At 37.8% G+C, this 12,964-nt stretch overlaps 1 protein-coding gene across 1 annotated transcript in view; it reads left to right on the forward strand.

Moving 5' to 3' along the window:
* Positions 1-2,346, forward strand: part of LOC107863556 — a 29,195-nt gene extending 26,849 nt beyond the window's left edge. The window contains exon 4 of the mRNA XM_016709523.2: positions 2,183-2,346. Coding sequence (XP_016565009.2) covers positions 2,183-2,346 — 164 coding nt within the window. The remainder of the gene's footprint in view (positions 1-2,182) is intronic.
* Positions 2,347-12,964: the final 10,618 nt, after the last annotated feature.

Raw genomic sequence — 12,964 nt, forward strand, 5'->3', positions numbered from 1 at the left:
GGTGGATATCTAAATCTAATTTTATCATAATTAGGTGGTATATGTTTCATTCTTCTGGATTTTAAATGTGTTATTAATTCTGATTCAATACTAGATATTAATGTAATTAAGTAGGCTAATTTTTGTGGGTTTTATTTTGTTTTATTTAGACTTATATATTCTGAATAATTACTAATTAAAGATTCTTTAATTTTTCTAAAAGCTTCTCTATTTTTGAATGGTCTTCGCATAATTAATTTAATATTTTTGTAGGTAAATTTTTTAACTCTAAATTTTTTAACTCTAACTCTAATTCTAATATATATTTCTCTTCCGTACTTTTTAAATTGCTGGGCTCTGATACCATTTGTAGGGGGTGCGCGAATTTAATAGGTATAATAGATTTAGTAGGTTTGGTAACATCAGTCTTCAAGCGTCTGACTTAAGGTTACCAAGTGAACCCTTTCTATAGCTTAATTTAGCAATTACTGTGTCTCCATGAAACCCCCATCAAATACAAAAGTGAATCTTCCACCAATAGCAGCCCAAGTACGTCTTTGAATTGTCAAGGAAAAAAAAAAAAGAGAAAGAAAATAATGTCTTACTATGGCGGCGGTTAAGAAAAATGTGAAGTAATTTGGCAAGTTTACACAATAGCCTCTATTCGTTTTTAGCTGTAGTAGTTTCTTTTTAGGAGTAAACTATAATATTGATCAATACTTTAAAATGTAGTTTTTCATCATATTGATATATGAAAAGTTGTAATATATAATATTTCTTATAGTTTTTGAATATTTAAATTTTAATTTTAAAATATCAATTAATTTAATCTTTTTTAACTTTAAAAATTAATCAAATTTACTCTCGAAAAATAAAGTGATAGCTAAAAAAAACAAAGTCACTATTTCTTTACTTTTTAACAAAAAAACTTTTTTTTTTTAATGTTTGTTTAGGTTTGCCGAAGCCACACCCTAGCAAAAATTAGAGAAGACAATTACTTGCACTCAAAAAGCTACCCCTTCTTATGGGGTATATAAATCTTTCGTGATTAATTCTCTTATTATAAGAACCTAGTATCTCTGGATGTTGCATAATATCTTCCGGTATAATCATATCTCTGGTTAATTCTATTTTTACAACTTGTATAACTGGTTTTATTTTGTCGTATAATATCTCTGCTGGTACAGTATAACACTTTATATAAAATAGATTTCCTTTGGTTGTTCTTTTATAGGTGGTGAATAATTTATGTAATTCTTCCATAACTGTTAGTTCTTCTCCGTCTTGGGTGTATATGGTATTTAATAATCCATATTCAAAACAAGTTTTTATTAAGCTTGGGTTGGACCACAAGGATTTTATGAATGGAACGTATTACCTTTTGGATATAAAAAATGCATCAGGTAGATATCAACATTTTATGGATAGTTATTTTAAACAATTATCTAATTGTATAGTATACATAGATGATATATTATTATATACAAAAACTAAAGAGGAACATTTAAAATTATTAGGACAATTTACAGATATAATAGAAAAATCGGGAATAAGTCTAAGCGAAAAGAAAGCAGAAATTATGAAAAATCAGAAGTAGGGATTGACTTAGTATTTCATTGATTGTCGATCTGAATTTTTACTCTGTTGATAAAATCGATTTCCTGTCTAATAATAGCATCCCACGGTTTCTCTTTTCTTACCCCAAATTGAAGGAAAAAAAAAGAATCATTCCATACATACGATCAATACTTTTTATAATAATGTTGGTTCATTCAAATATTATTATAAAAAATATATAATACAATTTCAATAAATATATTATTTAATAGCAACTGTTATACAACAAACACGCCTACTTGAATCCTACAAAAACTATGTCTTAACACTTTCTAAACTCTCTAAGAAGACAGACCCCCTTCTTCAGATGCCATGGCCGACCCCCATGCTTCAGAACCAACTCCTCTACCCCCATCGCCACTGGAGCCACCAGATCCCATAGAAACGCTCATTGACAAAACTACTGTTGAGGAACATACCAAGGACTCATTCAAGTTTGTCCTTCTCAATAAGGAAAACAACTTAAACGGTCTATATTTGAAACTTGACAATGGGAAGGCACCAATACTCCCCCACGACTTAGACGATGCGATAAATCTAAGTGAGGAGGATAAATAAAGAATTTATGCTCTATGGAAATTTGCAGTAATTGTCAAGGTGTTCAACAAAAAACTAGCACACAATTATTTGAAAATTAAGCTGACAGAACTTTGGAAGCCATCTGAGCCACTGACCCTGATCGACCTTGGAAATGATTTCTACATTGCCAAGTTTAACAACCCTGATAATATGCAAAAGGAACTACACTGAGGACCATGGTTCGTTATTGGAAAATTCCTCGCAGTTAGGCATTGGGAGCCCAATTTTGTCCCGGAGGAAGCCACACAGACCCATACTGCCATTTGAATCAGACTACTCCAACTCCTAACAGAGTTCTATGACCGCTGTATCTTAGAAAGAATTGGGAATAAGTTGGGTACACTACTCAAGATCGTCACATGCACTTCAGCAGCATTAAGAGGCAGATATGCAAGGATTTGCATACAGGTGCCGCTAGATGAGCCTGTCAAGAAGTTTGTCACGGTGGGAAGCCATAAACAAAAGGTGATTTATGAGGGGGAAGGGGTCTTGTGTACCCGATGTGGCAGGCTAGGGCACACCCATACAATCTACCCCAAGTACATTACACAGCCTCACAGTTACACAGAGGATCCAAACAAATCCATACCCTCTACCAGTAAACTACCAGATACATCAGATGAATGATAAACAGTCAAATTCTCAAGAAGGAAACATGTGCACAGAGACACACAGTACGCCAAGGAGGCCAAAGAAATAAGTAAGAGCAACCAAACACAGGTAAAAGTGTATAACGCCTCCGCAGGTAAGCTCCTTAATCCAAATTCTTTCATGCCCATTGTTGTTAATTTGGATACAAATATTAGCAACAGGGACGTTGCTAATACTGTGTCAACAAATCACAATAATGGGAAATTAAAAAGCAATAATGTTGTTTATTCTAATAAAAAGAAAAAAGAAAGTCGTCTGTGGGCCAGCCGAGTCCACATACACTACAAAACCGGCAGATGGCTGGCCCCAACAAAGTCAATTCTTCCAATGTCTCGGGAAAAGAATTAACTCCCAACAAACAAGTTTTTCTCAACCCGAGAAGCCCCTCATTTAATGTTGATTCTCCCAAAGGGGTAGCCCATCCCACCCCATTCAGGGAAGCCCCCACTCTCTAATCCATCTCTGCATCTTTTGGGTGGAGTAACTCCATTGATACTAGGGATTATCATCACCATATGTCGATTAACATGACTGATACAGTCATGTCACTTAAATTTTCCATTAATCCCTCCGTCCATTTGAACCTCTAAGACCTCACTCAAGCTACTGTGAACTACCACTAGTCTATCAATGGCGAATCCATCTCCAAACAACTTCCCATTCCTGAAGAAACCCCTCTTTTTCAAAATGGCTCCACCACCAGCCAACCGATTACCAACATCATGGACGGAGCTAGCATTTGAAGGGAAAACCATATCCCACTACATAATTATAGAGGACCAACTAGTAGTCTTTGTCATCCAAGTCCCGGTTTGGAAGGCATAAATCGTGAAAGAAAGAGTGGACCAAATTGCGGAGGGTCTAGGATACAAAGTATGGTGCCAAACTCTGCTATAGGCTCAGAGGATGGGAAATCTGAACATAATGAACTCAAATGAGCTCAACTCTCTCATGAGTCACATGTTCAAGAGTCTCTCGTTCTACCCCACTATTCCCTGCCTCTCCAAAATAGAGACCTTGAACTTTATCCCTTGGGATTCCCTGGAACAAACCAATGTGATACCCAACCCTCAAATCCCTCAAGGAGCACTAGACCCAATGAAGCACCCAAATCAGTGCTAAAGGATCTAAGACATTCAAACATGGAACTAGAGCAACTCTTAGCAAAAATAAAGAAACTGGATGTCATAAGCTTCATTCTCGACAAGCCGCTTCGTAAAGAGTTCAACGAGCCCTCAAACTCAGTTATTGCGGTAACTTTCCTACTGGAGATAAAAGTCCTAAGCTTGACGTTGAGGAATGCCTCAAAACAGCACACCATGGCAGTAGCTCTAATTCCTCAATTGGAACTGAGGGACAAGGGAAAGCACACAATGACTCACCCACCACTCACTCCTAATAACCCTATGAAGTTCATCATTTGGAATACTAGGGGAGCTAACATATCTTCCTTCAAGCGTCAATGCGATGCTCTAATTAAATCCCACAACCCATCCTTGGTAGCACTTCTTGAAACCAAGATGGTTGACCACAAGAACATCACTGAAACTCTTCGCTTTGAGGCCTACCGGAGTCAAGTACGGTGGGAAGAAAAGGGGGTATATTTATTATGTGGAAAGAAAAGCTGCTTCACCTTCAAAATTTCTCCACTTTACCCCAAGGCATCCATGCTACTATCAAGGTTAGTAAAAACCACAAAACCTTCTTCTTCTCAGCTATTTATACTAGCCCTGACCTCAATAATAGACTCTTACTTTGGGATGATCTTCGACACATTGCCAATAGCTTTTCTGGTAATTGGCTTATGGAGGGACTTCAATGAAGTTCTTGGGGCTAATGAAAAATTAGAAGGTGCCCCTATCAACAATAATAGAGCCAAGCCAACCACTTCTGGGAATGCTTAAATTATTACAACATGGTGGACCTTGGTTATAGGAGTTGTAAATACACCTGGACTAATAAGAGACACCAAAATAAAAAGTGTCTTATCCAGGAGAGGTTGGACAGATTTGTTGTAAACACCTCCTGGATAAACCACTACCCTGATTCTCTTATCACCCACTTCCCCAGGACTAAGTCTGATCATTGTCCTTTACTACTCTCTATCTTTAATGATACTAGGAGACCTAGAGATAAACCTTTTAGATTTGAGCCCATGTGGTGCAACCACCAATCCTTCCACGGCCTTGTAGAGGATTACTTCTTTGACCCTACCCCCCTCCAGGTTGTTATTTCTCAGCTCCATTCTACTGCTACCCACTAGAACAAAATAGTTTTTGACAAAATCTTCCACAGGATTAGAAACACCCTGGCTAGGCTAGATGGTATCAAAAATCTCCCCATTATCACACCAGCTCTTTCCTTCAAACCTTGGAAATGAGCTACTCAGTGATTATGAAAGCTTGCTTAAATATGAAGAGGATTTCTAGAGAAAAAAGTCAAGGATGTCTTGGATCACAGAGGGAGATGCCAACACCTTATTCTTCCATTTCTCTACCACTAATAGGAGAAGGGGGAGTAGGATTAATGAACTAAGGGATGAGTTGGCAATATCATCTCTGGTGAAGTAAATATCCAGACTCACAGCCATAACTACTTTAGAAACCTTTTCACAACGAGCCATACCAGTAATCTCAATAGCCACTTTGTACCCATCAACAATCACCACACTCTTTGTAACCACAATAGACTTACTCTTGACTCACCCCTCAGGGACATTAAAATCATAACAACTCTCAAATCCTTCAAACCCCTCGAAGCTCCTGGCCCTGATATCCTCCACCTCTTATTCTTTCAAAAATTGTGGAATACTGTAGGGACTAATACTGTGAACTTCTGTAAGGAAGTCTTCTCTACTTTTTTTATGCCCTCTGATAACAATACCACCCTGATCTGCCTCATACCTAAATACAATAATGCTAAGAATATAAAAAGTTATAGACCCATAGGGCTATGTAACACTTCATACAAACTGATCACCAAGATCACTATTAATAGAATCAAACCCTACCTTTCCTCCATTATTGGCCCCAGCTAATCTAGTTTTCTAGCTAAAAGAAGGGCTTCCGACCATGCCATCATTATCCAAGAATATATTACCCACTTTAACAAAGTGAGTGGTAAGAAGTCCAACATGATTCTCAAAATTGATCTAGAGAAGGCTTTTGACAAGCTTGAATGGTCTTTCATAAAGGACATCTTCCTCTTCTTTGGGTTCCCTGCCAATCTGACTAAGCTAATCATGTCCTGTGTCACTAGCTCCTCTATTTCTGTCCTGGTGAATGGGTGCAAAACTGAATCCTTCAAACCCTCCAGGGGAATTAGGTAGGGTGACCCTATTCATTCTTTGCATGGAAAGGCTCTCCAGGGGAATAGACTCTGAGGTAAATACCAAAAATTAGGACCCCATAAGCATTACTAATGGTGGACCCAAACTCTCCCACCTCTTCTTTGGTGATGATTTCACTTTACTTGCTAGAGCTACCCCTGAAAATTGTCATACCATTGTTAATATTCTATAAGTATTCAACCTCCTCTCTGGCTAAATGATCAATACTTCTAAATCCAAAGCCATATTTTCCAGAAACTGTACCGCTGGAAATGCAACCTTATGCTCTTAGATCCTCAATATCAAGAACAGTCAAACCTTTGACAAATATTTAGGCTACCCCATCTTTTATAGAAAATCCAAGAATAGTAACTTTCAGTTCATATTAGAAAATATGAAATCTAAATTGGCTGATTGGAAAACCAAATTCCTCAACATGGCTGATAGAACTGTGCTGACTAAATCCACTCTTAGCAGCATCCCCACCCACATCATGCATTACATCAAGCTGCCCAGCAAAATTCATTATCACATTAACAAAATGCAGAGGGACTTTGTCTGGGGTAGCTGTGCTGAGAAAAGAAAAATCTACCTCTTAAGTTGGGACACTCTTACTAACCTTAAGGATAGAGGAGGGCTAGGACTTCACAGAAGTGAAACTAGAAATAGAGCCCTTCATGCTAGCTTTGCATGGCGACTCTTTACTCATTCCACTAGCCTGTGGGGAAGAGTCCTCACCACCAAATGCCAGAACTGCTTTGTTGCTGCCATAACTAGGACCTGGAAAAATGTCATGGAGGGGTGGAGGGATTGCTCTAAGGATGTTAACTGGCGTGTCAACAAAGGGAATAGGGTTAATTTTTTCTTGGATAACTGGATCCCTCACTTAGGTAGCATAAGGGGCCTCAACCTTGGACCTTTAACCACCACTGACCTGAATACTACCATATATAACCTCTACAATAATAGTAGCTGGGATTTCAGTTCACTCTCTTTTGAACTCCCCTGATATTTAAAAGAGGTTATTCTCACCACCCTCCTCCCCCATAACCCTAAAAAAAGGATAATCCCACTTGGGGCCTCACTAATAATGGTATATTCAGTACTGGAAGCATGTAAAATCTCCCTAGGGACCAAGGGAACATGCACCAAACCCAAAGAAACTTCACTTTGGCATGGAAAGCAAACACTCCCAACAAAATCATAACCTTTCTTTGGCTTATGATTCACAATAGGCTTCCCACCAATGCTTATCTAAGCTACATTGTCCTATCAATTCCCCCTTGCTACCGCCTTTGCCAAGATTAGCAGGAGATCATTGATCACATCTTCTTCAAATACCCTAATGTCATCCATTTCTGGGATAAGCTGATTTACAAGTCTAGTTTCAAACCTAAAAAGTTTCTCACTACTTGTTATTCTGCCAACTGGGAGAAGGAATAGCAGAAACTCAAAGGCAAAGCCTTCAACAGTTGGTTTAACTGGAAAACTCTTTTCCCCCACTGCCTTTGGGTTATTTGGCTTTGTAGAAATAACAACAACTTTAACAATAGAAACATGCTTATCTCTACTCATTTTGCCATCTCCCTAGCCGCTGAGTACAACATGATAGTCATTCTTGGAAATACTAATAAGACTGGCTCTACCATTGTCCCAGTCAGCTGGAACCCACCTGTTAGGGACTATATTAAGCTCAACATAAATGGCTCAGCTCTCCACAATCCAGGAATAGGTGGGATCAGAGGAGTCTTTAGGAACCATTATAGGAATTGGGTGCTAGGTTACTATATGTACCTCCCTCATACCACTTCTACCATGGTTTAACTCATCGCTCTTAGATATGGGTTAAACATTGCTAAGGAAAACAAGCTCCACCATATTCATATCGAGACTGACTCAAATGTCTTACTCTATATGCTTAAGAATGTCACCTATTCTCCCATAATCTTCTTACTGAATGCAGGTCACTAATGAAAGAGGTGTACATGACTGCCCCAACAAAGATCTACAGGGAGCAAAATACAGTGGCTAACGCGCTTGTGAAGTAGGGAGCTAGGAGTCTAGAACTTTCACCAAAGATTTTCTGGCAAATGCCACATTTTCTATCTAATTTTGTACAATCGGACCATGACGGCATATCTTTCAATCATAGAATTAAAAACTCTTCTATTATCCTATAGGGCCGGAATGTGGCCCCAAACGATATTGTTTTGGCTCCCACACCTACAAGAAGCACTAACTATTTGATACCTTGAGAACTAATGAATATTCTGCCTTTAACCGAAAAAAAAGAATCCTACAAAGACATCTCTTTTTGGAAATAATTTTATTGGGTGAATCCTGTAATTTAATGAAGACTCTGTCAAAGTTTTGGCAGTTCACATCAACAACTTCTCCAAATATGTGCCCATTCAATTATTCTAAAGAAAAATTGACATTTATGTCAGAATAGTACTACTTTCATATTCCAACCAAGAGAGCTACCAGAATCATTATAAACCAATGAAAATTTTGGGCCAACATATTCAAGCGACCGGAGTTGGAATTTTCACTAAAAAGATCAAAATATAGAAAAATAAATATATGAAAAAATTTAGAGAATTCAACATCTACTTAAATAAATATAACTTTAAGTTTGTATATATAATGTAATTTTCTGCCGAAACAACCACTTGGCTATATCCCTTGAAGATACCCCTATCGAGAATCGATTTTGTAGTTCACTTATATTTTTTTATGCCCTTTTTAGAATAAAATTTTCATTTTTTCAATAAAGATCTAAAAAACTTTTTTTATTCATTTGATAAATGGTCAAAAAAATTTAATTTTTCACAGACTTTTTTTTTTGTTATAAGGGAAGATTTGCATTAACTAATAGCAGAAACGTAGCGTTGTGAAGCGTTTATGTTTACAACATCAAGTTTATCAACCAGGGTTGATATCAAAAATACTGTAGGTATGCTCTACACTATTACTACAAGTAGTAATTCTAACACTCCTTTCATAAGTAGTTTGTATCGTGACTACCCATAGTACATGTCGAGAACACACTGGAAGAACTTCCAAAAGTCTTGCTTTTTCAAAAAAAAACTGAGTCTGCCCCCATCTTAGCTACTGCATCTCCTACCATATTACTTTTCATATAGATATGGCAGATAGTTGGATTGCCCAATCTAATCAACATGTACCTGCATTCATCCACAATACCAGAGTAGAGAGGGTTATCTTCATTAAGAATATTAATAATGCCCATGGAATTAGTGTCAATTTTTATTGGAGTAAAGAAATGTTGTTCAAGGATTTTTAATCCTTTGTAAAAAGCAAGCAGTTCCATCTGAGTGTTGGTAGCATTAGTGAAACTCATCGTAAATCCTAGAATCCAATCCCCATTGTGGTTTTGGATAACACCCCCTATTCCCATTTTTCCTGGGTTACCCTATAGGAACCATCTATGCTTAGCTTAAAACCCCTTAAGGGGGGTTCCAACCAATTATGACAGAGCTAATGTTCCTAGCATGTTTATTCTTAGCCTTAAGATAAAAGAATTCAGTAGCTTGAGTGTAAGCATGAATGAATGAAGCATTGGTGTTTATCCCTTTAAATCTATTATTGTTTCTATTTATCCAGATTGTCCAAAGGCATAAAGGTAGTATTTCTCTCCAAAGTACGAGGTTTTCAAAGAGTTTATTGCTGACTTGTCTCCATGTATAATACTAGTTATGAGGAGCGAAATTAGAAGCTTTGAGAGTGCAAGGTTGTTTCGCCTTGGTTGTGAGTTCTTTCCAGAGGTCAGAAAATTTTGTATAGTAAAGAAAATATGGGGAGAATCTTCAACTTGGTTGTTGAAATACAGGCAATATGGGTTTACATGTAGCCCAACTCTTGCCAGATTGAAGTTGGAAGGCAGACGATTATGGAGGAGTTTCCATATAAAGAATTTTACTTTATTGGGGGTATGGATTTTCCATAACCAAGACCACATGTTGTTGTTACTAAGATCAGTGGTCCTTTTTCTAGTAGCCAGATGAAGGTAAACAGAAGCACTAGAGAACCTATCATCTCCCTTTAAGGCCCAAAGGGGGCTGTCATTTTGGATTTTGTTGTTTTGGAAGAAAACATTGGCAATGTGATGTTTGACAGCATCAGGTATTTCAAAGGAGAGGGTGCTAAAATCCCAATTGTTATTCTTCCAAACATCAGCAAGAGTCAGGTTTTCATCAATAAGGGTAAAGGGGCCTTGAATGGAATTCCTAAGGGAGGAGCTGTTAGGGACCCATCTATCAAGCCAGAAGCTGATATTCTGTCCATTTTTGGTGCTCCAAATTATTGCATCTTTACAGTCATCCGATCCATTGAGAATGGTCTTCCAAGTTCTCGAGCCATTTTTGGAAGGGTTATTTCTTTTGGAATATTTATGCTGGAGTACATTGGTCCAGAGGTTGTTTGGGTTGTTCATGAATCTCCAAGAAAGACTCATGTGTATTGAGGTGTTCTTCAATCTGGCCTTTTGGATACCCATTCCACCCTCTTTCTTGGGTAGGGTAACCGTATTCCAAGAGATAGGGTGTATTTTTTGTTTCTCATTGGTGGAACCCCATATAAAGTCCCAGATGATTTTGTCAATCATTTTTTAGGTTCTATTAGGGAGTTAAACGAATTGTATAACATAGTTGGGGATGTTTCTAAGGGAAGTTTTAGCCAAAATAGTTCTTCCTGCTATGTTGATGTAATACCCGTGCTTATTCCTAGCTAGAAATCATATCAAGGATACTAGTACTTAATTTTGAAATGCAAATCTATTTTTGTACCCGTGGTATTTTTTAGATTTATACTTTCTATCACGTGAGAAATTAAGTTAGCTTTCTAACGATACCAGTTTTGTCCAAATCCAACACCAGACGAGGAAGTTATGGATGTTTTACTTAGAACAGACCGAAATGCCCAGGTGCGACGTCCAAGTTGACTGACCACCAAACAAGTGATGGACCGCCACTTTGACCATCACAGCCAAGAAAGTAGGGCCATGTTCTTGATAAAGATGGATGGATAAGTTGACGGACCATCAAATTTTAAACGGACCGTCATCCAGGTCATCAACTCTTATCCAGTAAACCCCATTTCTGGTCCATGTATGACGGTCGAAATGATGGATCATTAAGTTTCTGATGGACCATCAGTCGGGTCGTCTTATGCCATGTTTAATTTATTTCAAGGACATCTTAACAAGGGTATTTTGGTCACTTACCACTTGCCTATATATACCCGGATGAGTTCGAATTTAGCCATTTTGCTCATTATTATTTCACAAACAAAAACTAGGGTTTCTCTCAAAATTTAGTCTCCAAGAACAAGACTCAATCTTCTTCAAAAATCAAAGGATTTCAAATCCTTCAAGTTCAAAAAAACATCAAGAACCTTGAGTCAGGTATGTGTAGTGTTTACCTATGGATCCATTTCATTCATAGAGCTCAAGAACATGTTTTAAATATTTTGTGATTGTCTTGTTGTGATATGAGCATGTACATGTTGATGATTGTTGTTTAAGGTTCAAGATGATATCTAAAGGTGTTTTCATGAAGTATATGTGTTTGTTAGTTAAAACCCATGATCCTTATGTGGCTTAATATGGTGAAATTCATGAACACACTTAAGCTAAAATAATGCATGCAAAGTGTTTGATAATATGCCTAGGATGATAGAATTCATGTCCCATGATTTAATAGTGCTTAAATGACAAGTCCATGCTCTATGCTTTACGATTTCCCATGAATTCCATGTGAGTGATATGCGTTGTTGTTGTGATATGGATTGACCATGATATTGAAGCTATGAAAGTATATACCTGTTGTATGAATTTCCCTTCCATGTATAAGATGTTGAGAACTATTCTTAGTGTGAAATTCCCTACTCATGATATGGTAAATTGTGGACTCTGCTCTTACGATCAAGTCAGTCATGTGTGTCAGTTTCCTTCTATCGAGTCATAGGGGTACTTGTACTAAAAAAATATAGTTGTGTGCCTAGAGCCATGTCACGTTATCACGATAATCTCAGTCAAGCCATGATCTATAGAACTCAGTCGGGCATGTGAGTCAGGAAACCTCAGAAATCTTATGATCTCAGTTAATTATCAGATAGTAGTACTAATCCGTCAGTCAATGGAAGTCAGTTACTCAGTCCATGTACCATCAGTTAAATCACATTCAGTATCTTCAGATAGGAGTAGAAATTAGCACCAAGTGAGCCCAAGGATAGGAACACACCTAGCAGTTTAGGGTGTGATTCTTAGTAATCATCCTTGTGTTCAAGAATTACGTAGCCAGCGTAGGTTGAGACATCTTAACCTGTCAGATTAGGGTTGATGAGGTGGCTTAATCTATTAGTTTAGGGTTCCCACCATTCTTATTTTGAGTACCTGTCATGCCTCAAATCCTATTGGGGCGGACTGGCACCCGTAACCAAAGAGGCCCGGGAGAACCAACTCATAACCTTATACTTCCCATGCATACCTCTATGACAACCCGAAATTCAAACAGCATTATGTCACATATAAAAGGAAATAATCACCTGTATAAGCTCGAGCACACATATATATGTATATACAATACTTGGTCGTTGGAGCCATCACGCCTACTAACAAAACACCACCTTGACTGTACATTAGGTCTACAAAGCCTCTAAACAATACACAGAGTTTAACTAAGGTTGGGACACACCCCGCCATATAACTAACTTCTATACAATACCAAAAGTGACTGGATATGACACGGAAAGCCCCGAAGCAAACTGGAGCTCACCAAAAGCAGCTGG

The sequence above is a fragment of the Capsicum annuum genome, chromosome 3, assembly GCF_002878395.1.
Source record: "Capsicum annuum cultivar UCD-10X-F1 chromosome 3, UCD10Xv1.1, whole genome shotgun sequence".
NCBI lineage: Eukaryota > Viridiplantae > Streptophyta > Magnoliopsida > Solanales > Solanaceae > Capsicum > Capsicum annuum.